General features: G+C 43.9%; 1 protein-coding gene across 3 annotated transcripts in view; it reads right to left on the bottom strand.

The window, feature by feature from the left end:
• wnk1b (WNK lysine deficient protein kinase 1b) overlaps positions 1-25230 on the bottom strand; it is a 112416-nt gene that overhangs the window by 17331 nt on the left and 69855 nt on the right. For 2 of the 3 annotated variants that reach the window (XM_084050434.1, XM_084050435.1), the window contains exons 12-29: positions 23900-23971; positions 22431-22514; positions 17519-17583; positions 16429-16576; positions 16066-16182; positions 15168-15269; positions 13888-13939; positions 11399-11524; positions 7246-8179; positions 6060-6367; positions 5530-5591; positions 4996-5052; positions 3682-3765; positions 3070-3109; positions 1767-1840; positions 1276-1545; positions 550-830; positions 181-256 (exon numbers count right to left, since the gene is read on the bottom strand). In XM_084050434.1, the coding sequence (XP_083906560.1) occupies positions 181-256; positions 550-830; positions 1276-1545; positions 1767-1840; positions 3070-3109; positions 3682-3765; positions 4996-5052; positions 5530-5591; positions 6060-6367; positions 7246-8179; positions 11399-11524; positions 13888-13939; positions 15168-15269; positions 16066-16182; positions 16429-16576; positions 17519-17583; positions 22431-22514; positions 23900-23971 (2952 nt within the window). The remainder of the gene's footprint in view (positions 1-180; positions 257-549; positions 831-1275; positions 1546-1766; positions 1841-3069; positions 3110-3681; positions 3766-4995; positions 5053-5529; positions 5592-6059; positions 6368-7245; positions 8180-11398; positions 11525-13887; positions 13940-15167; positions 15270-16065; positions 16183-16428; positions 16577-17518; positions 17584-22430; positions 22515-23899; positions 23972-25230) is intronic. The other variant, XM_084050436.1, reaches the window with a different exon arrangement.

The following is a 25230-nucleotide window of genomic DNA, read 5'->3' as shown; positions in this document are numbered from 1 at the left end:
CACACACACACACACACACACACACACACACACACACACACACACACACACAGCTGATCTACAATTTGAGTAAAAAGTAACAAAGCTGAGGACAAATACTTAAAAGTTACCAAAGTGAGTAAAAAGTATCAATCACATACAAGAGCAGCAGGCACACTTAAAAGTTATTATTATAATTACCTTCCCCAGCCTGGTGAACAGACCATCTATCTCCTCTCTCTGTTTGCTGTGCAGCGCCTGGATCTCACGCGTGTGTCTGACATGGGACAGACAGACAGGTAGATAGACAGACAGGTATAACATTCCAATGAGATAAATTCCAATGTCACATTTAAACGTGACACCCTTAAATATTCTAGTTTCAGAGACTTCGTCCCAAAGCTTTACGACATAAAGAAGTGGATTACGGCCAAGAAGAGAAACTGCTCTGATGAGGACATAGATATTAACGTCACAAGTCCAAGAGAAGAGAAGAGAAGAGAAGAGAAGAGAAGAGAAGAGAAGAGAAGAGAAGAGAAGAGAAGAGAAGAGGGATAACTAGGGACCTACTTTTCTCGGAGGCGGTTCACCTCCGTCTTGAAGGCCTCGTCCTCGAACTCAGAGTCGTCGTCGCTGTTGGCGGAGGAGGAGGAGGAGGTGCGGTTGTTCTGACTGATGCAGGAGGTGATGCTGTTCTGACTCATGTAGGAGGTGGGGATGTGTTTACCGTCTGCTCCAGCAGCCCCGTTAGCAGCAGCCTGGGGCGGGTGCACCTGCCCGGCCTCTGCGCTCCCCTCCTGCGCTCGGCTAACGGAGAAACGGCCAACACGGGCCTCCGGCTTGGTGATGACCTGGAATGAAAGAGTGAGCGAAAGAACAAGGGAGTAAATACAGAAGATGGTTTAACAAAAAACAAATAGAGTATTGGAAGTGATCCCATAGCAGCTGCTATTTGTTGTGTGTCTATACCTGATGCTCTCTTTTTCATTTATTCTAACCATGCACATGTCACCGTGATTTTATATACCTGCTGCTTACACTGGATATGTATTCCATCTGCACAAGAAGCATTTCTGCTTTCCATAGTGCCATTAGTTTCGCGTAGCCGGACAACTATTCCACAATCTCTGAATGCTATATAGAGTCTGGAACTACACCTCCTGAAAGCCGAGACGGAAGCTTTAAAAGTCTGTAAGTATTTGATCATTTGTCATATGAAGTCATTCATTTTTTTTATTTTTTTATTAAAGTCGATAAAGCGTTGATTGAGTGTAGCACCCCTACAGACAGGAGTACCTGGAAGCGTCCGATGACGGTGTGTTGGGGGCAGGGGGGCCGAGCGGGGGGTCCGTCCACGACATCACTTCCTCTCAGAGGAGGCGAGGACGTCCTGGGCAGTGTGACATCACTTCCTCGCAGGGGGAAGGAGGAGGAGGGCTTCCTGTGCAGAGTGTTGTCAGGACTGGAAGGAGCAGACGAGGACGAGGAGGAGGAGGACGATGAGGTAGAGGAGGATTCTGTGCAGGACGGACGCTGGACCGGACACACTTCTGTTGCCAAGGACACCTGATTGACGGAGAGAGACGTAGTGGAGTAGAGGTAAAAGTATTGGAAATTGGAAATGCTCCAGTAAAGTAAAAAGACCTCAAAATTGTACTCATGTGCAGTACTTGAGTACATGTACTTAGTTACTTTGCACCACTGGCTGTTAGACGTGACAATATGAGTGTTAGTGCTACATGGCTTATCTTATCTTCAGACTCTGTGGAAGATAACTGAAAAATTACCTGGAATCTTCCCAGTTTGATCCCAGTAGCAAGAGGAGGAGGAGGGACCAACTCTTCATCCAAAGAGAAAGGAACTGAAACAGACAGACAGTTCTATAGGAGATCTCCACCAACCAATACATCTGGCGACATCTATACTTGATGCAAGGGTTAAAAGCGTGGAGAAAAGAGACGGTAACAAAGCTACGCCCCTACGACCGCTTTGAAAAACAATACCAAGATACCATCCCGAACCAAGGACCTCCCTCAAGTCTTTGCATTGGTTCTACAATGCTGTTATTTGTTATTAGAATCGTTTCCACCCAGTTCAAGCCCTTACATTGAATTTAGACGTATATTGGTACAGTAGACAGGGATCTCAATTGGATCTCAATTGATCTCTGACAGACAGACAAAGACGCACAGACAGACAGACAGACAGACAGACAGACAGACAGTCGAATCATGCAAAAAAGATGTTATGCAATAGAGGAACATTCCATTTGGGCTGTAGGGGTGCTTAATGTCTGATTTAACATATACTGTACTTGCTTGGTTTCTCTCAATAAATCATGATGTATATCCTATTTTTGGCAAACCATTAGTTAATTAATATAACAAATTAGGCCAATCTCTCAGTCAAATAATGACAAACTTTTCTTTTTTTTTCATAATTCGACTAAGAGATTAGCAGTCGACTCAGAATCCCCTCGACTCAGTAGTCGACTATTCAAATAATCGAGGTCAGGCCTAAAAGTCTGGGAGACATGCAGCTAGATTGACAGACAGATAGATCTCTAGATGGATGGACAGTAGGGGTGTGCCGATATATGGTCCCGCGATATATCGCGATACGTTTTCGCGACGATATGTATCGTTTTGGAAAAAAAAAATATCGTTTTGAAAAAAAAAAAAAAAATTTTTTTTTTTTTTTTTTTTACACCAATCAAAATAATCAGGCATGCAAACAGCCCCGAGGTGAAAAGGGTGACAACATGTTGTTTTTTTTCGGGTCAGGTGTCACACTATTGCCCTATTTGGATTCAAAACGGCTGAAAAGCTACAAGTTTGCATGTCTGAATAATGCAAAAACAGAATTATTTGTTTGCATTTCCTTTTTTTCTCCCCCATTTATTTTCATTATAAAAAAAGTGCGTATCGTATCGTATCGAAATCGTATCTAAGTTGTGAGCCAAATATCGTATCGTATCGTTTCGTGAAATTAGTGTATCGGCACACCCCTAATGGACAGTGTACAGTATATACAGCACATAGAGATACAGATACAGATACAGTATAAAGACAGACAGACACACAGACATACTAGGTGTTGTTGGTCCTGACGGTGAGCCAGTGAAACAGGCCTGTAGACAAAATAAAATACAACATGTTTAACAGCACATAATAACCATACATTATGCATACTAGTCCATACTAGTCTGGGGCTTTATGCACACACCATAATTGCAGACTTTTAGTTATCCTATAGGCCGAATCTCTGGCTAACGCTAATACACATCTTACATTTTGGGAAAGTGAAAAACAGGCGTCGTGGTTGTGTGCATAATGCTGATAATGCAAATTCAGATCAATTGCTCAAGACACTGAGGTGAACCGTGCAGAACAGACAGAGGGTTCCTTATTATATAGTAGGATAGGATCCATTATCAACCAGACTTTTGTTGTTGCAGAGTAATAATAATATATCGATAACTGTGTTTGATGGCTGAGTGTTGTCCATGTTTGCTTTATTGAATTGCTTCTACAGTGAGATTGCTTGCTGGGACTGTTCAGCACACGGTGGCACTATCGCTCATAATGATTGGTCAAATCCCTGCTGCAATGCCAGCCTGACATCGTGTCGCGGGTTCGACTCCCGTTCCCGACTTCCCGGCGACCTTTGCTGCGTGTCACCTTAGACGTATATTGCACTTACCTGTGTGTGCGTGCTAACAGGAACTGTCTCTGGGCTCAAGGCTCTTCGTAGCTGGGCGTCCAAGTCTTCAAGAGGCTGCTGTGACTGAAAAAAACAAACAAACACACACACACACACACACACACAAATCAAAATACAGAGTACTCATTTAGAGTACCACCCGACTGTCTGTCTGCCTGCCTATAAGAGAGAGAGAGAGAGAGAGAGAGAGAGAGAGAGAGAGAGAGAGACAGACAGACAGACAGAGGAGCTGTAGCATACTGTATGTCACTGTTAACGAAAATCAGGCTTCTGCTGTAATTCAATTGGTCAGATGTTAACCATTGAACCAATAAGATAATGGCAGACATGTTTACCACACAGTGACACAGCAAAATAACAGCTGGAATGAGAAAAAGACACGTGTCCTACAAAACTAACTGTGCTTCAGAATGACAGAGGTCATAAATAACACCATTGGAATGTCATTAAATTATGAAATCTATCTGAATCATCTATACTTTTGTCAGGACCGAGATGTAGTTTAACCCATTAAGACCGGGAATGCATCTGTGATTTCTTTGGTTATTCAATAAAAATCACACCCAGTGTGAGTAAGCGGTGCCTACTCTGTTTGATGAGTGTGTGCTGTCATTCAGGCGGTAAAAATCTATTTGATGTGTGGGCGCTGGCATTCAGACGGTACTACTCTATTTGATGTGTGGGCGCTGGCATTCAGACGGTACTACTCTATTTGATGTGTGGGTGCTGTTATTGAGGCGGTACTAAAAGAGTATTTGTACAGTTTTTATCAACTTCTAAGTATTTTTACTCATTTGAACTATGTTTAAGTATTTTTACTCATTTTAACTTCGTTTAAGTATTTTTACTCATTTTAACAACCTTTAAATATTTTTACTCATTTGAGTACTACTGATTATTTTTACTCAATTTAAGTACTCTTAAGTATTGTTACACAATGTATTTACTTTAAAGTATTTTTAGTCACTTTATTTAATTTAAAGCTATTTTTTTAATAGCAAAAGTATATGGATAATGTGGTTACACAGATGCGTTCCCACTCTTAATGGTTTAAGGTAATTGTTCTCTGTACAAGGCTAGTGTTACTGTATGGTTAGGATGATTAAGATTAAGATGATTAGGATGACTAGGATTAGGAGGATTAGTGATTATGATGAGGAGGATTAGGACTAGGCTAGGGGGTTAGGGTAATGAGGAATAGGATTAGGGCGAATTAAGAGGAATAGGAGGATAAGAACTAGGATTACAAGATTAGGATTAGGGTTATAAAAGTAGAGCTGAGAAGACAAAGACCTGTGGAAGACTTGACCCAGGCAAAGAAGGCAGGAGCTCTGTGGGAGGAGTGTTGGCCTAGAGAGAGAGAGAGAGAGAGAGAGAGAGAGAGAGAGAGAGAGAGAGAGAGAGAGAGAGAGAGAGAGAGAGAGAGAGAGAGAGAAAGAGAAATAGAGAGAAAGGGAGAGAGAGAGAGAGAGAGAGAGAGAGAGAGAGAGAGAGAGAGAGAGAGAGAGAGAGAGAGATGGGTTGTGATAGAGAAAGACGGGGGGAAAAAATAATGAATTGGAGGAAGATACAAAGGGAAAGCGAGAGAAAAACAGAAATGTGAGGAGGAGAGACGGAAAGTGACAGATATTGAGGGAAATAGAAAATGAGAAGTGAGAGAGGCAAAGGGAGATTGAGAGAGAGAGGGAGACCAAGCAACGTACTAGTATCAATCCAAAAACCTGCCGACATCAACTTACTCATATTCTATTCTAGTAGTAGGCCTACTACCATTCTAGCAGTAGCATTATCATTCTACAAACACTACTATTTGGTACATAGACTCACCGGTACTCTACAGAGGGGTGTTTTAGATGGAGTTGTTTGGCTGAAGGGTGAGGCAGTTACACCTGGAAAACACACACACGCACGCACGCACGCACGCACGCACGCACACACACACACACACACACACACACACACACACACACACACACACACACACACACACACACACACACACACACACACACACACACACACACACACACACACACACACACACACACACACACAAATGATTTGTTTAAATTATTCGTTCATGTCTAGTGAAAAACAACTCAACCGCACGGCTGTCTGTCTGTCGCGGGAACAGCCCGCCCTCCCGTCCTGTGTACGGGGGAAGGGGACAGGGGGGGGCATGAACAAAAGCGTGAACCTAAAAGCTTCAGGAAGTGAACGGGTTCGTTCACGCCAAAGAACTAGTTATTTTGAACGAATCGATCATGAACGACCCATCACTAACACGCGCGCACGCACACGCACGCACACGCACACACACACACACACACACACACACACACACACACACAACCCACCGACAGGAGCAGGCGTAGCTCCGGGTGTCCCAGGACCCTGGTTGGGTGTGGCGGCTCCCAGTGGCAGGCTGGTGGGAGGCTGGGGAGTAGGGGGGTTGCTGGTGGTTTGGTTGGAGGTGGACGCCGTCACAGACACAGTGGAGGAGGAGGAGGGGGCGAGGGGAGAGGAGGTGCCCGCCACGGTGGCCCCCGTGCCTGGCTCGGAGGCGGGCGGCTCCCCGGAGGGGAGGTCCATGAAGAGAGAGCGGAGCTTTTTGTCCAACATGTGGATATCATCTGCTTTACACTCCGCGGCCACGCCGTCACACCTGGAAACCATTCAGATTGTTACTCATGGTGTTATGTAGGCGGTGTTACTCAGTTATGATTCATCAGTTCAATTCAGGAAGGTTACTATAGAACGCTACAGTTTGTAGTAGTCCTAAAACACACAAGTGAGAACATTTCAATGCTTTTTCCCTCATAGGGGTTTGGGATTTATGCAGACAAATAATCTCAGTGGTTAAAGGTAGGGTAAGTGATATTTGTTGGTCATTTCTTTTTTTTTGTTAAAAAGGTTAAAGTACCATATTCTGATAGTAATCATTGCTACAGAGTGTTTGTTCGTTCACAGGGGTCTCTCCAGTTCCAGAATATAGAACATTTTCAGTTAGGTGACAACATTTGAGCCAATCAGGAGAGAGCTCTGAAAATGCATTTTCTGTTTAATAAAAAGCTGGAGAGACATGGGGGACTCCTTATATGGACAGGACACTCTATAGTAACGAGTACTATCAGAACATAGACCCATTTTGCAATTATTTGAATAATTGCAAATCACTTCACACCCTACCTTTAATATATTAAGCCCAATTTACACCGGCAGCATCACAACGTTGGCACGTTCTGATTGAGCATCGAGTTGCAAATAATGCAAACTCCATGGTGATAAGCATCTCCACAGCATTGGGATGCTCAACAGCTAAAAGAATAGCTTCAAAGTTGAGAAAACGTAAACTTTGCTGCTAGTATGCACTAGCGTCCAACCAATCATAGTCCCCCTCTTCCCCAATTCTCCACCCACCAGGGGCAGAATATCTTTTTCTCACTACACATTAAAACCAGGAAATACTGTACCAAGATTTAACGGTTGAACACCGCGAGGAGGGGGCGAAATTGAACTGGAATTACAGGGTGGCGTACTGACCTGACATCACACTCGGCACAGTGTGCGTGCGTCTGTCCAGGCTGGGCCGCGGTCTGAGGCTGACTGTGGACCAGCGTTGACGTTACGACCGGCGCAGCGGACCCCGCGGGTTGGAGACCCGATGACACGGAGGTGGAGGAGGAGGTGGGAGGCGCAGCAGCCGGCTGGGGGGCGGGGACGACAGTGGAAGAGAGAGAGGAAGGAGGAGAAGATAAGGTGGAGGGAGGGATTGAGGGAGGGATGGAGGTAGGGATGGAAGGAGCGATAGAGGGAGGGATGGAGGTAGGAATGGAGTTAGGGAGGGAGGTGGGGATGGAAGGAGGGATGGAGGGAGTGATGGAGGGAGGAATGGAGTTAGGCAAGGAGGCAGGGATGGAGGGAGGGTTAGAGGGAAGGATGGAGGGGGGGATGGAGAGAGGGTCAGAGATTCCCTGGCTCACTGGCGTGTCAGACAAGGACGAAGGAGTGGTGAGGGGTGGTGAGGCGGTCGGCAAGGTGGACGACGCTGCCGTCACTATGGCAACGGCAGGCTTAGTGGGTGCTCCCTGGGCCTGAGGCGGGACGGGAACCGGTTGGACCTGCACCTCCTGCTGGGGTGGAGGAGAGGACCCGGGAGGAGGGAGAGAAGTCGAGGAGGTGGAGGCGGAGGAGGGAAGGGGAGGTGGGTCTTGGGGTTGGGTATTCGAGCCGACGGCTCCAGCTGTAGTGTTGTGCGTAGCTGCTGGAGCTCCGGCGGGCGGAGAGGGGGCGGCGCACGTGGAGGGAGCCTGTAGAGGGGGCGGGGCTGATGGGATAGAGGGAGGGGCCGTACTGGGACCAGCGTCGTACTGGTTCTGTCGCAGCTCAGAGAAGGCCTGCTGAAGGCTGACGGAGCCGGCCGACTGGGACAGAGCTAAACCCTGGACCGGAGTCTGAGATGACGCCAGAGCAGAACCTAGAAACACAGGAAAATATAAAGTTTAGTTTTTTTGCAATTATCCAATTACCTGAGTCTCCTTCAAGGGGAACAATGAACAAGGTTTGTCTTATCGTATCTCATTTCCGCTTTTCTCATAAACTCATTCGATTTTTTCTCACAAGCTGTGTTTTCACTACAGTGCCAGAATTTTTCCAGGAAAAAAAGTTTGCATAGCTTGCTGGAATGGCAATTGGAGAGACCGTCTTATAATTTGATTTGATTAGATTTTTGGTGTGTTCTGGTCTCTCCTGATGTCTGACACATTTTAACCTTTTGACACTTTGACCACCTTTTCTGAGCGTTTCATTGGCTTAGAATAGCGACCCCCTTACCTTGGGGTTTAACACTTTCTCCCGGGGAAATCATGGTATTTTAAATGTTGATTCACGTTTTATACACAACCTTTAATTCCGACTCACACCTCACAGGCACGCTTCACTTGGCTAGAGACAGAAATAATATATCTTACCTGAGCATGCAACATTTTGTCCAAGAAAGTGGTGCTTACATGTTGAAGTTTATTCCTCGTTGGGTTCTTGACGAAAGATCCAGGTTTGTTCCGCTCTGAATGTACTTTTCCTAGTTTTATCATTTATAAAACTTATGAAACAGCGTGATTGCTGTGGCTGTGAGCTGGAATTACCGTATAGGACAGGTCATTCCATATGTTCCCAACCATATGTGACGTCATAACCCGACAAACAAGACCTACAGTTTCCATTCTATACAGAAGCGCTTCTGTATACGTCACAGAATATCCTTTGGTCAAGAACGATACGGATTGTGAGCTTGTAGATCTGTTCTTTCTGGGCAAATGTTCACCCCAGAATAGGAATAAGAGATCATTAAAAACTACACATACTTAAAGGGATAGTTCACCCAAAACCTTTCGATCAATTAAACACCCCATGAAGCCTTGAATTCATGGAGATTTTTTTGTTTTTGTCGCATTCCTAAGCCAATAGTTTGATGACCGGCGGAAAGATGCTAATGTCTCCGGTAGGAGACTCAAAGTTGACACTTTGAGTCTCTTACCGGAGAGCCACCGGTCATCAAATTATTGGCTTAGGAATGCGACAAAAACAAAAAAAATCACACCCAGTGTGAAGTGAGCGGTGTGGTCCTCACAGTGGTCATCACAGTGATGGAAGCTCACTTAAAAAAAGTGCATCATGTGTCTCGCTAGCCAATGAGGTGTCCCAACCCCACTTATAGGAGCGGCTACACCGCTCAAAAATATCCATGAATTCAAGTCTCCATGGGTTGACTAATCCATAGAAGAATATAGTTTTGAGGGTGAACTATCCCTTTAATGTTGTACCAGTCAGAGTCCAGGTTTGTTTTTCGAGCCGTTATATAAAAGCATTGAGGTGTTTCTCTTATGTAACGGTTGAACTTTAATGTCAGTCACAAGAACACAAACAGGATTTAACAAATTATCATATGACGTCATTTCAAATCAAAGTCATAATGTCATTAGATTTGGACCGGGAAGATGGGGAATCTTACCATCTTGCCATCAATTTGTAACTCAGAGTGTACAAATGTAACCAAATAGACTCTTACATCTTCATACCTGCCAACCTTGGGAAAATGTTTTGAGTACCACACTCCCTCGCTTTAGCGCAGGTCACTTTCACACAGGTCGCTTTCACACAGGTCGTTTCCACGCGCGGCATTTCTGATTTTGAGTAATAGAAATATTGTGATACCATTATCAATGACAATATTATGTTGTTAAGTTATATTGCTTAATCAAATTTAAATGTTTTCATCAGTATCACGCAGCCCGAATGCATGTGTATGCCTATTGCCTACATGTTATAAACTTATTTAAGTGCACATACAAAGAAATAGGTGTTCATGGTATTATTGTGATGGTCTTCGGGTATTGGCAAACCTTCTAGATATGTGTGGCTATGTAGGTTTCCATTCCTTCATATATTCATTGATTCTGTACAGATATAGCTTGTATATAGGCCTATTCATTAATTACTCAGTGTTGATACTGTAAATATATTGATTAATATATTCACTGGTGATAGATTATTCATTCACATAGTCGCTCACTGGACATTGTGTATATATATATATATATATATATGTTGACTCATTCAGAGATCCAGTGGAAATATCTGGGGCAGGCAGCTCATTTTCGTTATTTATTTTGGTTTGGTCTTGGCCCGATTCATGCTTCGTCCTACCACGGGCTCAAGCGGCAAACATAGACCATAGACCAGTTCTACAAGCCCACAACGGGCTTGTAGATCGACTATGTTTGTCAAGTATGAATCAGACTTCATACTCAAGTCACTTGACAGGAGTCTCGTTGTGACACGTTGTTTCTCCCGTTTCATTCTCACTACTGTAACTGCTGCTGCTATGACACACAAATTTACCTCAGAGGATGAATAAAGGTTTATCTTTATCTATTACTTTAAGCTCCTTAGTGGCTGATGTCAACATCATATTTGCAGTTTTTGCACAAGGTGCAAAATGCATGGTGCGTCAATTTTAGGCGTTTGATATTTGGTGAGGAACTTCTCATGTGCATGAACTCGCTTCTTTTTATGGACAGATGTACTGTCATCTCTCTCTGTGTCTTCGTTGGACATTGGGGAGATTTTGTTTTTGTGCTGGACCAAGGCTGGTCGTGTTACTCGCTGAAGTGACAGCAATTATTTGTTTATCACAAGCTGTAGCCTTTAGTCTCGTAATGACTAGCAAACAATGCACGGAACAATTACAGCCAACATAACGTTATCGAACGTGTTTGACATTAGAGTCACATTTTAAATAGTTTGTACTTGGGTAATACTCCTGGGACATCCCACTTTACCTGCTCTGCAGTGCGCTACGGTCAGTGAGGCTGTGTTTTCGCTCACACAGCTGCGTGGGTCAGGGAGGGGGGAGGGACTCTATTTCCCCAAACTCCCACCCCAGCCTGTTAAGGGAAACTCGGTTTAACTCCCGCGATTTTGGTTGATATCGAGTATCGAATATAGTGTTATTATAATCCGCACATCCCCAAATTTGCGCAGTTTGCGGATTAGGTATTTTGTACCTGCGTACTTTGACCAAGCATTGCTACGCAAAATGCATGCATTTTGCAGGTATGCATCCTAAGTTACACACACACACACACAAACACACACACACACACACACACACACACACTAGTTTCACTAGTCTCACCTGTCTCAGTAGAAGAGGCAGTGACGGGTGACGTAGGAGAGAAGAACTGTTCTCTGAGACGAGACTCTGGAACCGGGCTGACAATGAACCGACGACCTGCCGAATGAACTACTTGAGACTGCAGGTCTGTGGAGCGGCGGCGGAGAGAAAGACAAGAGAGTGAGTAGGAGAGCGGAAGAGAGCGATAAACAGAAAGGGAGGAGTAGAATTGAGGGAAGAGATGACTTTTGGGGCTTTTTTTGCCTTTATTGATAGTATTAGTAGTACACAGTGAAGAGAGACAGGAAACGGAGAGAGAGTCGGCGAGTGACATGCAGCAAAAGTCCACCAGGATCGGTAATCAAACCTGGGACTCGCTATCAGAGCCTATGTGGTAAGCGCCTTAACCACATGGCTATCGGCGCCCCCTAGAGAGAAAGCAGGTCAGTCTGCTGATTGTTTTCAATCAGCCACGCTATTCTGCACACCAATCACAGCTCTGTTGATTTTTTACCAAGTCAGCCACACTTTCCTACACTCCACTCACAGTTCATTCCCACAACAAGGCGGTCCATTTAAATATGGCTCCCTCCTACACGCGTGATAATGAACTGCAACGGTTTTCAGGGAAGACCCGCCCCTACCTACCTCTAATTGGCTTCCTGGCACCTATAACCAGAAAGCCTACCCCCCAAGGAGGGGTGTGGCCAGGTTAAAATAGCATCCAAAATTCTATTCTCCCAGCGACCTTAGCGGCTCACTGGGTACGTTTTTTTAAAATATATATATATTATTTTTATGCCTTTATTTAGAGAGGGATAGGGAAAGTAGGCTGACAGGAAATGGGGAGAGAGGTGGGGGGTGACACGCAGCAAAGGTCGTCGGGAACGGGAGACCCCGCGACACGCTGTCAGGCTGGCATTGCAGCCTAGGGTGCCTGGACCGTCACGCTACAGCCCAGGCCTCACTGGGTACGGTTGCATGTCTATTGAACTAAAAGCCAGGCCTTCGATTGCCGCTGCGAACGCCCCTTTATTCTTTTTCCAAAAACATTTCCCGCAAAATAATGTTACGTTTGTGTGAGGTTAAGGTTAGGCATTGTTCTGTGATGTTGATGTTAGGCTTAGGCATAGTTTTGTGAGGATATGTTTAAGGTTTGACTTGTGCATAGTTTTGTGAGGTTAGGCATAGTTTTGTGAGGTTAGGGTCAAGGTTAGGCTTAAGCATAGTATTGTGAGGTTAGGCATAGTTTTGTGAGGTTAGGCATAGTTTTGTGGGGTTAGGGTTAAGATTAGACATACTGTCGGCATAGTTTTGTGAGGTTAAGCATAGTTTTGTGTGGTTAAGGTTAGGGTAAAGTTTAGGTTTAAGCATAGTTTTGTGAGGTTAAGATTAAGGTTAGGCAGAGTTGCAAAAATACTACGCAGAAGTTGTACACAACGAAGAACAAGGCAGAAATGCCAATCAAATCGACTACAGGCCAATCAAAGCGCGTCCTCATCCGGTCTTGGCAGAATCGTGTTGCATGCATAGATCATGGATGGATGATTACATTTTTCATTGAACACAACGAAATGTTCTTGATGGCATCAATCCAATGCAAAAGGAGCGACCTAATGCATAGGTGTTAATAGCAGCATAGGTACTAAGATATAAACAATACAAAAAGTCAGTGTATGTACAGTGAGGAGTTACTTTGTAACAATGTAGCATAATAACTGAGGGGAAAAAGCTGTTCCTGGAGCGGTCTATTGTTGGGGTGGGAGGCATCCTTGATGATACCAAGGGCCTTAGACTGACAGCGTTGTTTGTAGATAGACTCGATTGATGGCAGTGAAGAACCTACAGTATGATACGCTGAGCAGTTTTCACCACCCTCTGCAGTGATGTCCGCTCCACAACAGTACAATTTCCATACCAAGCTGTGATGCAGTAGGTGAGGGTACTTTTAATGGTACCCTCATAAAAAATATCATGCCTCCTACACTGGATCTGTGCTTTTCAATTGCTGCCATACACACACTGCTACAGTACAGCTGGCAAAGCTAGCCTCCACCTTCTAGTTCAGGGTCTTGCATGGCACAAAAAACGAAACGGAATGTTATACTGGAATTCAATGTTTGCATGGGTCTAAAATGTGTTCAATGTGCTATGGCTTAAAGTTCAAATGCAATTCAAATTTGCATGAGTAAAGTTATTGTGATTAAACATCTTGCTATGCTCTTGTATACCTACAGTATGAGAGGTTTTGCATAGCGTTCCCTGATTTAGCTTAGCATGCTGCTTAGCTAAAATTGGGGAACATATCAAGAGCGGAGTCATCAACAAGTATAACCGTATTCCATTTTGTTACAATAAATAGTCAAATGTATTTATGACGTGAGTTGTCCTGACTAAACTATTTGTGTGTGTGTGTGTGTGTGTGTGTGTGTGTGTGTGTGTGTGTGTGTGTGTGTGTGTGTGTGTGTGTGAGTGTGTGTGCGTGCGCGTGTGCGTGTGCGTGTGTTCACCTGGCATTGGAGTAGATATGACAGGAATCTGCTGCTCCAAGTCACCTGACATCTGCAAAGGCCAATCAGAAAGGAGATGTCAGGGTGTGGACCAGTGTGGTTGTTTATGGTCTGATTGAGATGAAGGAGAGTTTAGGAGGAAAGGGTGGTGGGAAGAGGAAGGGAAGGAGGGAATAATGGAGGGCGGGAGGAGGAAACAATGAGTAGAACGAAGACATGACGGAAGAGAGGGAGGAATGAAGGCAGGAAGGACAGCAGCGAAGGAGGGAGGTAGGATGCGTAGAAGGAAAGAAGGAAACATGGAAGGGAGGGAAGAGGAAAGAAAGGAAAGGAGCGAAGGAGAGACAGCTGGACAGCAAATGGGTTGAAGAATGATCAGTGTGTGTGTGTGTGTGTGTGTGTGTGTGTGTGTGTGTGTGTGTGTGTGTGTGTGTGTGTGTGTGTGTGTTTGTTTTACATAGTACAGAATAGAATTGTAGATTAATTGAATTATTAGTTAATGACATAATGTCATATGTTCCATGTTCTGTAAGATTACATAAACATTCCTGGGTTTGAGCAATTCCACCACATATAAGACACAGGGACCTACAGTTTCTATACCATGTTTTTTTATTTTATTTAATCCCTCGATTTTGTAACCCATTTTTTCACCCAGCGCCTGCCTATGTAATCCTGGGCGCTACTCTCTTATCACCTGACAGGGGGGAGTTTCCCCGGTAGGACGTAGCGCGTGGAAGGAACACGTTATTCCAACCAGTTCCTTCCTCAGTATAGACACCAGGATTACTGCATGTTTTTTGTGAGGGTACCTACCCTAGGGGACACGGGGAGAACATGCAAACTCCACACAGAAAAGCCCTTTCGCCAACCCCACCTTGGGTATGGGCACTGATGACACGGAGGAGAAAACCCAGGACGTTCTAGCTGTGAGGCGACAGCGCTACCGACTGTGCCACCGTGCCTTAGAAGTTGCTCTTGTAGTGAATTATTAAGAACTGTTTTAACTGGGACGTGTCTAGGATTTTCATGTTGCCATATTTGTAACCGTTTTAGAAAAGCAATAAGCCACGCAAGGTCTCAGTTTACTTATATGTTATAATGGCAGAGAGGGTCGGAGTGCCCGCTGGCGCGTCGTGCCTCACTCCGCCTCTCAGCCATGATAAAATACTGGGTAAGCTGCGATCTCCAGTGGCTCTCATTGCTTTTATCTAATAGTTTTGCGGGTTTTTTTTTTTGTTGCTTTTCCTGAACATAAGTAAGTGATATGTGTGTGTTACCTGTCCGTGTGTATCTCTCCTCTCATCTGCGGTATCGATCACCTCTCTGACCTGATCAATAAACGACTCTCTTTCACTCTCCAAGATGAACTCACTCTCCACCTACACACACACACACACACACACACACACACACACACACACACACACACACACACACACACACACACACACACACACACACACACACACACACACACACACACACACACACACACACACACACACACACACACACAGAGAGAGAGAGAGAGTACTGTATAATTGCAATGGTAACGGTGAAACACCAGAAAACACATTTAACCCATTAAGACCTGGAACGCATCTGTGTCACTTTAGATTTCTTTGGCTATTCAAAAATAGTAGATATACAAGCTCATAGTGCGGCACCGAGTGCCGCGCTAAGAGCTTGTAGATCTGCTATTTTTGAAAAATCTTGATTTTTTTTTTCAAAAAACTGTTAGGATTTAGAAAACTTTCCACAAGAGGGCTCTCTAACTCAACTTAGGAGTGATCCCTCGACTCTGCTAGAAGGAATGGACGGATGTGACGTCATCCCAAAAAGCACGGATAGCTCGGATTCCTTTTTTTTTTGTTGTGAAAACGAGGCATTTTCAACAGGCGATATCAGCTAAATGGCCGATCGCGGTAGACATGTTTCTGTTCCAGTGGATAGACGAGACCCTTTTTGTTAACATCCCCGTGCACCTCGTGGCTTCTGCGGCTCTCCAAAGGTCGTCAAAACACAAAAAACACTGGCACTCTGAGGATGATTTGGATGCATAGTACCTGGCACTCAATGTGTTAACATGACAGTCAGAGAGAGAGAGAGAGACAGACAGACAGACAGACAGACAGACAGACAGACAGACAGACAGACAGACAGACAGACAGGTACCATGATGTGCGCTATCTCTTCAGGGTTATCTCCATCCAGGTCAAACCTAAAGGTCACCATCTTCCTGTTGTGGGTCTCCAACTGACATTCTGCCACTCTGTCACCTATGTTAGATATCTACACACACACACACACACACACACACACACACACACACACACACACACACACACACACACACACACACACACACACACACAAAAACATTATCAGAACAAACTCAATATCCCTACTGCACAGCAACAAGTTACGTGTGTGTGTGTGTGTGTGTGTGTGTGTGTGTGTGTGTGTGTGTGTGTGTGCGTGTGTGTGCGTGTGTATGTGTGTGTGCGTGCGTGCGTGCGTGCGTGCATGCGTGCTTACGTTCAGTACGTTGAGTTTAGCCCGGCCGGTTCTATCCTGCCTGGATCGACTTCGTACTGACCGCCTCTGATGTCTCTTCACCGAACGACCTTCATGTCGACCTCCGGTCTCCGTGCTGTCACTCTGACCTGAACACTCTGACTGACAACTAACACACAACGCACACGCACACACACAACATTTAGGCAGTCTTATACAGAGAGATAAAGGCCAGTGGAGGAAAGTAACCAGTATATTTACTTAAGTACTGTACTGAAGTACAGGTTTGAGGTCCTTTTACTTTACTGGAGTATTTCCAGAGACAGTGGTGAAAGACAGTGGTGGAAAAAGTACTTAAAATTTTGTACTTAAGTAAAAGCATCAATACTGCAATGTAGAAATACTCCATTAAAAGTCCGGAATTCAAAATTGACTCATGCAAAAGTATTGGCATAAGAATGTACTTAAAGTACCAAATTTAAAAGTACTCATTATGCAGAATGTCACATTTCACAAGAATGCGTTGCATTCTTCTGAGCTTGTAGATCGTCTATTTTCAAATGGACAAAATATATATACTGTAGGGCTGAAGTGGTTAATGTATGTTTAATAATAATAATACAATTTACAAAGTAAGTAAAAAACAAAGTTTTTGAATAATTGTAGTGGGGTAAAAGAGCAATATTTGCCTCTGAGATGTAGTGGCGTAGAAGTAAAAGTACAGAAAATTGGAAATACTGTGTATGTGTGTGTGTGTGGGGGGGGGGCAGCAGGGCATGGTCTAGGTGCCCTGCGAGAGTGGGGAGCAGGGCAGACGGCGGTGGGTCTGCCAACTCCCAGGCGCACGTGCAGCCGGTCAGTTAATTAGGTCAAGGTAATTAGCCATGGGCAGTGGTGGTGCATATCTAGGTGAGCTAATCCTGTTGCTCTCTGTGTGCACACACACACACACACACACACACACACACACACACACGCTCTGGGTACGGAGAGAGAAAGCTCTGTACGTTTAGGCTGTGTGCACAGAGAGTGCCTTCTGAGCTGGTGTGTGTGTGTGTGTGTGTGTGTGTGTGTGTGTGTGTGTGTGTGTGTGTGTGTGTGTGTGTGTTACCTCTCCAAAGCTGAGGAGACTGGAGGCAGCAGTAGCTGAAACTGGTCTGTCGGCTGAGAGACGGGCTGTAACACACATACACATAAATCATCATTTATCTTCATTAACCACATGAACACTTAGTGTCCATATTAGTCTTGCGTAGCCAGACGATCAGAGATCTCCTTCTACCGATACGTCTGGAGGAATCTAAATTCAATGAATAGGCTGATGGACGCCAGAGAAAAGCAGCTTAATGTTGCATTCAACGGGCATGAGAAACACCACACCACACTGTACCAAATACCAATGGAACAGTTACTGGACATTGGCACGAGCAATGAGCAGAAGTTCCATAAAGAGTGCATACACATGCTAATGTCTTAACCCATTAAGGCGCATGCATCTCTGGTATTTTAGATTTGACCTCTATAGACTGCTATAGACCAAAACACCACAGCCCTCAATGGAACTCTAAAACCCAAAGGCTTTATTAGACTGCAACTGACCTTCAGTCAAAGTTAACCCGTTCAAACCAGGAACGCATCTGTGTAACCACCTAATCCATATTTTATACGTTGGCTATTCAAAAATAGCAGATATACAAGCTCATAGCATGGCACAGAGTGCCGCGCTATGAGCTTGTAGATTGTGCAAATTATTTGAATATATATTTTTTTAAAGGGAACATTTGCAACTCAAATCTTCTTCTGGGTCAAGGGAAATATGTTTTTCAGAAAACTGTTGGAAGACATTTGTAGAATCCCCAGAAGCAAAGATTTGATTAAAAAAAAAAATATATATATATCTGCTATTTTTGAATAGCCAAATAAATCTAAAAATAAACACAGATGTGTTCCCGGTTTTAATGAGTAAATGGACACTGGTTTCAGGCACACACACTGAAACAGTGACGTCAAGGCAAGGCATGCTAAGCTAGTTCATTCTAATGATTTATCTATTTTCATTGCAAATTCAACCCACCAGAAACAGAGACATAAAGCAATAGATTACTAAATGGAGAATTGTTTAATAAAGTGAAAACGGCACACAATAACATTTAGCCTTCTGTATCTCTAGTCTGATAGAGTTGAATGATGACAACAACAACAACATGTGGTCAGTGGTCAACCGCATGCTCTACATCAGTGGTTCTCAAAGTGTGGTCCGGTGGGCCTACAGAGGTCCTTGAGGGAGTTCCAGGGGGTCCCCAGCAAAGTGAGGAACATGAGATTAACCACGTTCGCCCTATTTTATACTTTGACTATCAAAAAAAAGAAGCTAATCTACGACCTCACAACGTGTCGCATTGTGACACGTTGTTTTCAAAAACACAGCAGATCTACAAGCTCATGAGCTTGTAGATCTGCTATTTTTGAATAGCCAAAGTATAAAAGGTTAAAATTATTGTGATGCTATATTAACACATTTTGCTGGGGACCCCCTGAACCCCCCCCCCCGGGGGGGGACCCCACTTTGGGAACCACTGCTCTCTATGTGACCAGGATTAGGGGGTGGGACCATGGAGGTAAAAGGGGCGGGACATGGCACACGATTGGATGGTTTGGACCGTCCATCACCAGTACCTGCGGCGGGGCTTCCACGGCAGGATCAGAGGGGGCGGAGATTACACTGATGATTGGCACCACGGTGGCCAATGGCGGAGCAGCGGGGGCGGGCACAGGAAGAGGAGGAGGGGAGGTGAGGGCAGGAGGCCCCGCCCCCACGGGAAGCGGAAGAGGAGAGGGCGGAGAGGAAACCACGCCCTCCGTCGCCGCGGCGATGGGAAGGGAGGGCAGCGGAGTAGGAGGGCGGGTCGCCAAAGCAATGGCAGAGGTGGGCGGAGTTACACTGTGCTGAAAGCAGGTGGGGGGGAGGGGTTAGATAGAGGTGAGACAGAAAGGGAAGGAAAAGAAGGAAGAAAAGTACAGGAAGAGATAAAGGAGAGATGGAGAGGGTGAAAGACGGAGAAGTTGGAGAGGAAGAGAGGAAGGAGTGATGTCAGTGTTTATAGCAGGTGAGCCGTGAGGATATTGCAAGTGGGGCCCCACATAGTTGTTTACTTCCTGTTTATTCGTTGTGGAAAAATGGCTTTATCTCCGTTCTTGTTGTTTTCTGACAAAAACAAGCCACATTCAACTGGCCAGAACTATGCTACGCGACCGGACGCATTTTCCCCCCAAATTCTACGAGACCCCCGTGCATGTAATGAGGCGATCACCGTGAGCACGGCGATCACAGGAAATATTCCATGATTTTCCAAAGATATTAATTTTATTTATTATAAGTTATTTCGTGGCAGTCAAAGAGTTAACATAAAAAAATGGCGATGCCAAAAACTAGAAGCTTAAAGTTTACTAGGGTAGTTCCATTGATCCAAGCGGTAACACGATCGATTGATTGATCATTAGAATTAACATGCTCTGAAAGTGCACGTGGCCCACCCATCTGACCATTTAACGCGTCAGCCGTTAAGTGATTAGATGGGTGGGCCACGTGCACTTTTCAAGATTTTCAAGTGGGGCTTGACTCAGAAAAGGTTGGGAACTACTAACAACTAAAGTTGTTCTGTGCGTTTATTACTAGTATAACTAGTAGTACTCGTATCAAATAATGCCTCCTACTTGTACACGTCCACGAGGTATCGAACTGGCGGCAGCAGACCTGCTTACAGGTTCTAAACCTGCTGCTTCAACAGGAACTTGAAGTTGGCGTCACATCAGTAGACTTCCCTCGATTATTATATATCATTTTGATGTAACTCCTGAACCAACTTCCCTCTTTTGGTCAGGAACATTTTGGATTCCTGTTGACTTCGCTATAAAACCAGCCAGCATTTTGTTTTTCCTCATAAAAAAGGTCACAGTTGAAAAGACACCGTGTCACGCGGCACCATAATTCTGTCTGTATAATTCACGCTCATCTTTAGGGTCCAATTAATGTCAGCAACCAGGCTGCAGATAACATACTGTAGGAGGCAATGATGTGAACTGTGTTTGTGTGTGTGTGTGTGTGTGTGTGTGTGTGTGTGTGTGTGTGTGTGTGTGTGTGTGTGTGTGTGTTGCGCTTTACTTACAGTACTTTACATGGATTGCTAAACAAATACAATATAGTCATTGTAATTAACAATGAACGGTTATTACATCTATTTTGTTAACTATAATTTCTGTATTCAATGTGGTGAAATCAATGGCCGGTAATGTAAAAACAAAAATCAAAAATGTTCCGACTTCATGAATGTATTGACTGACATGAAAAACAATAACACGCACAGTCTCTCTCTCACACACACACACACACACACGTTGTTATAACTACTAACAAAAAACTAAAGCTGAATATTTTTCTATCCTTTTTGAATCTTGTCCCTGAAAAATACCTCCCATTATGATAAAACCTAAAACTAACAACAACTAAACCAAATGAAGCGTTTCCACAAAATGTTAACTTAAATTAAACAGGCAAACCTGCTTTAAAAACTAATACAAACTAACTGAAATTGAACAATATAAAGTTAAAATGGAATAAAAATAAAAGCTGATGAAAAACATAATAACCTTGACACACACACACACACACACACACACACACACACACACACGCGCACACACACACACACACACACACACACACACACGGAGCAAACCATGCAACATCAGTGTCACACAGACAGCACCAGGTCAACACACACATTACAACAGTTCATAGAGTACATGTACCAGATAGGGGTGTGCCGATACACTAATTTCACGAAACGATACGATACGATATTGGGCTCACAACTTCGATACGATACGCACTTTTTTTATTATGAAAATATATGGGGGAGAAAAAAAGCAAATGCAAACAAATAATTCTGTTTTTGCATTATTCAGACATGCAAACTTGTAGCTTTTCAGCTACAATAGCCGTTTTGAATCCAAATAGGGCAATAGTGTGACACCTGACCCGAAAAACAAACAAACATGTTGTCACCCTTTTCACCTCGGGGCTGTTTGCATGCATTTTTTTTTGTTTGTTTCAAAACTATATTTTTTTTTTCCAAAGCGATACATATCGTCACGAAAACGTATCGCGATATATCGCGGGACGATATATCGGCACACCCCTAGTACCAGATCAGAGGCAGTGATGGGATCTGATCCTAGGTCAGATACGGTCAACACATGGCTTCAATACCAACACACACACACACACACAAATGACACACTGGCCAAAGTCACATGGACACACACCGCTCAGTGTTAGGGTTCCAAGGAGGTAATGTTTTCACTCCCGTCTGTCTGGCTGTGGATTTGCACAACACTTGGTGGAAAGGTGCAAGTCACTGCAACACTTTATGGACCTTGACGGAGGTCTGTGCATTCATGTACTGTATGTATGATATTAGTCCGTATAGATAAGTCTTGTTGTGCACGTGATCAGGAGGGTGGGTATGTACATACTGTATGAAAGCTGTGTATATATTTGTGTGTGTGTGTGTGTGTGTGTGTGTGTGTGTGTGTGTGTGTGTGTGTGTGTGTGTGTGTGTGTGTGTGTGTGTGTGTGTGTGTGTTTTTTGTATTTATGTTAGTGTATGAGTAAGTGGGCTGCAGGAGCTGTGGTTTATATACAGTAGGTTGAATGAATGAATGTTTTCGGAAATATCAACATTTCTGATTCAGCTCAGCTGCAATGATGTGAACTGTAGCTTCTGTGTGTGTGTGTGTGTGTGTGTGTGTGTGTGTGTGTGTGTGTGTGTGTGTGTGTGTGTGTGTGTGTGTGTGTGCATGAACTATGACCTACATACTTGTGTTTGGAAAACTACTTTTCAATGGCTACAGTGTTTGTATGTTTGACGGTGTGTGTGTGTGTGTGTGTGTGTGTGTGTGTGTGTGTGTGTGTGTGTGTGTGTGTGTGTGTGTGTGTGTGTGTGTGTGTGTGTGTGTGTTACCTGTGCAGTTAGGGGCCCCGATAGTGGAGTGGTGTGTGAAGGGCTCTGAACTGATGTACCACTGATCTGACTGGATTGAACAACCTTAGGCCAGAGACAGAGAGAGAGAGGACAGAGAGAGAGAGAGAGGGGGCAAGAAACATAGAGAGGGAGAGAGCGAGGGAGGAGAGAAAAAGACAGACAGACAGACAGAAAGGGAGAGAATATTTTTAGTACGTTATGGTGGCTTCAGACCACATGTTTTACTTTTCTATTGGTCACCATGTCAGATTAGCCAATCAAGAGTCAGTGGTGTCTTTGGTTATTTGCTCCATTCCTGCCCCGCTCTCTGTTGGAAATATTCTATCTCATTAACTTCTAAATTTACGCTCAATCACATCACGTTAAGTCCCTGATTAGTTCAAAACGCTGGGTCACAAGAGGGTCAAACACACACACGCACGCGCACACACACACACACACACACACACACACACACACACACACAGTTGGCAGGGCCCCATTTCAGGAGAAAACAGATTGGTTATCTTGTCGCCATTGGTAACGACTTCAAAGAAGTTGAGGTCTATTAAGGAAGTATTATTATTAGTAGTATTGACTACAACAGACGGAAGGTATTTGAACTAGAACTGGAATGGAATGAAGGATTAAACTATCATGAGAAAGAAGAGGGGAGATGGGAGGGAGAGAACGAAGGGAGGAGGGAAAGAGGGAGATAGTGGCTAGGAGATGAGAGAGAGCGCTAATTAGCTCTTTCAAAATGTTTACAGACAATACATAATGCAGGCAGTGTGAACTGTGGACGCTCTCTCATTACTGAACATTCTTCCCTCTGCATTATCACCGTGAGATCTGAGTTTGTGTCCTTTACTCTCACCACGCTGCTCATGCATTTACCATAATGTGGCAGTGGTGGAAAAAGTACCCAAATGTTTTACTCCAAGTAAAAGTATCAATACTGCAATGTAGAAATACTCTGTTACAAGTAAAAGTCCGGAATTCAAAATCTACTTGAGGAAAAGTAAAAAGTACTCGTCATGCAGAATGTCAGCTTTCACAAGTTTTCAAATGTATAAAAATGCATACAAATCTTTTGAAAATAGCAGATCTACAGTACAAGCTCACAATCGCATTCTGAGCTTGTAGATGCCTTGATGGCGTCGTAATGGCTTATTTTACACTTGGTTGCATGCTGAAAATTGAATAAATGAAATATTTAGTCTTAGTTTTACTCATCATAGCTTAGCTTCTATTTTATTTTTATTTCGTCAGTGAAAAAAGGCAGTCGACGAACATTTTTTGTCATAGTTTTAGTCGACGAAATAAACACTGGCGGCAGCTCTAGTATCACTATGCTTGTATGTATGATGTACTGTATGTATGATTGGACTAGCTTGCACTCATATGCTGGAAAGCCAAGCTCCGCCCTGATACGAAACAGGTTGCATCATCAGCCTCCCAAGTCTTACCTGTTGAGGGGCGGCTGAGTGGTTTGACAGCGGCGGAGCAGGACTGGGCTGGGGGGGTGTGGCCTGGACCTGCTGTTTTACAGATGAGGAAAGAGAAGTGGAAAGAGACAATTAGAATCAGTATGGCTCCTGAAGCTAATGCCATCAAGGAACTCCACCGCTGGAAACACGCGCACGCACACACGCACACGCGCGCGCACGCACACACACACACGCACACGCGCGCACACACACACACACACACACACACACACACACACACACACACACACACACACACACACACACACACACAGTACTATACAGTGGAGTATTAGGATTAGTGGATGGGATGAGCACAGCATGCAGGTGATTGTTTAAGACAACAAAACACAGTGGGTTGTGGTTTTTCTGGTGAAAAAAAGAGCAATAAAACAAAGCTTCAAAATAAAATAAACAAATTAATCAATCTTACATTAAAAAAGTAAAATCTTTAAAAACACAAATACCAAGTGTTTCTACAGACATGTTGTAAATCAGTCACAAACTTCACATGAACGTCAACGTTTTTTTATGGTTTGCGGTGCCTTGTCAGTGTCGATGTTTTTTTGTTTTTTTTCACCTATCTGTAAGTTAATCACTTTGTAAACTGCACAAAACCAAGCTCAGCTAAAGTGCTTAGTACCATTACTTTAGAAGTTTTAAACCCAAGTGGCAAAAGCTGAACTAAAATCAACCCAACTAAGGTTAAAGTCAATTTTAAACAGAGCTAAATTAAGTTTTAACCCAATTTAACACAAAGTACACCTAAGTAAACCACACTGACACTCTGTTATTTTTGGCGAGCTAATTGTACAATAGGGTTAGCACCTATAGAAGAAGTGAATACTTGTCTCTGTGCACCTACCCACGTATACAGTACACTGGGTAGGGAACATCAGACAATAATATACACTAGAAACATTAAAATAATGTTCAACTCCATGAATTGCCGACTGACACAAAAAACAACACACACACACACAGAAAATTAAGTTAAAGTCACTGAAGCTTGTGAAAGTCACTCTCACACACACACACAGGCCAAGGGGGAACAATATTTTAAAAATAGAATAAATAAAAAAGCAAGGACAGAAAATATACAGTTTGAAGAAAGGATAATAGGAAGGATGAAAAGGAGAAGATTAGGGAACAAAGAGGGACGACAGGATGACGTCAGCATTATAGACGTTTAATAAACTAAGACCTTTGAAACATGTGTGTCAGAACCTTGACTTCCTGTCTGGACAGGAAGGGACAAAAAAGAAAAACAAATTCAAACAAGAAGCTTTATAAACGGAAGAATCAGAAGT

This window comes from Gymnoscopelus microlampas (genome assembly GCF_963454915.1).
Source record: "Gymnoscopelus microlampas genome assembly, chromosome: 23".
Taxonomy (NCBI): domain Eukaryota; kingdom Metazoa; phylum Chordata; class Actinopteri; order Myctophiformes; family Myctophidae; genus Gymnoscopelus; species Gymnoscopelus microlampas.
Note: the sequence above shows the minus strand (reverse complement) of the source record. Positions and strands in the feature narration are given on the sequence as shown.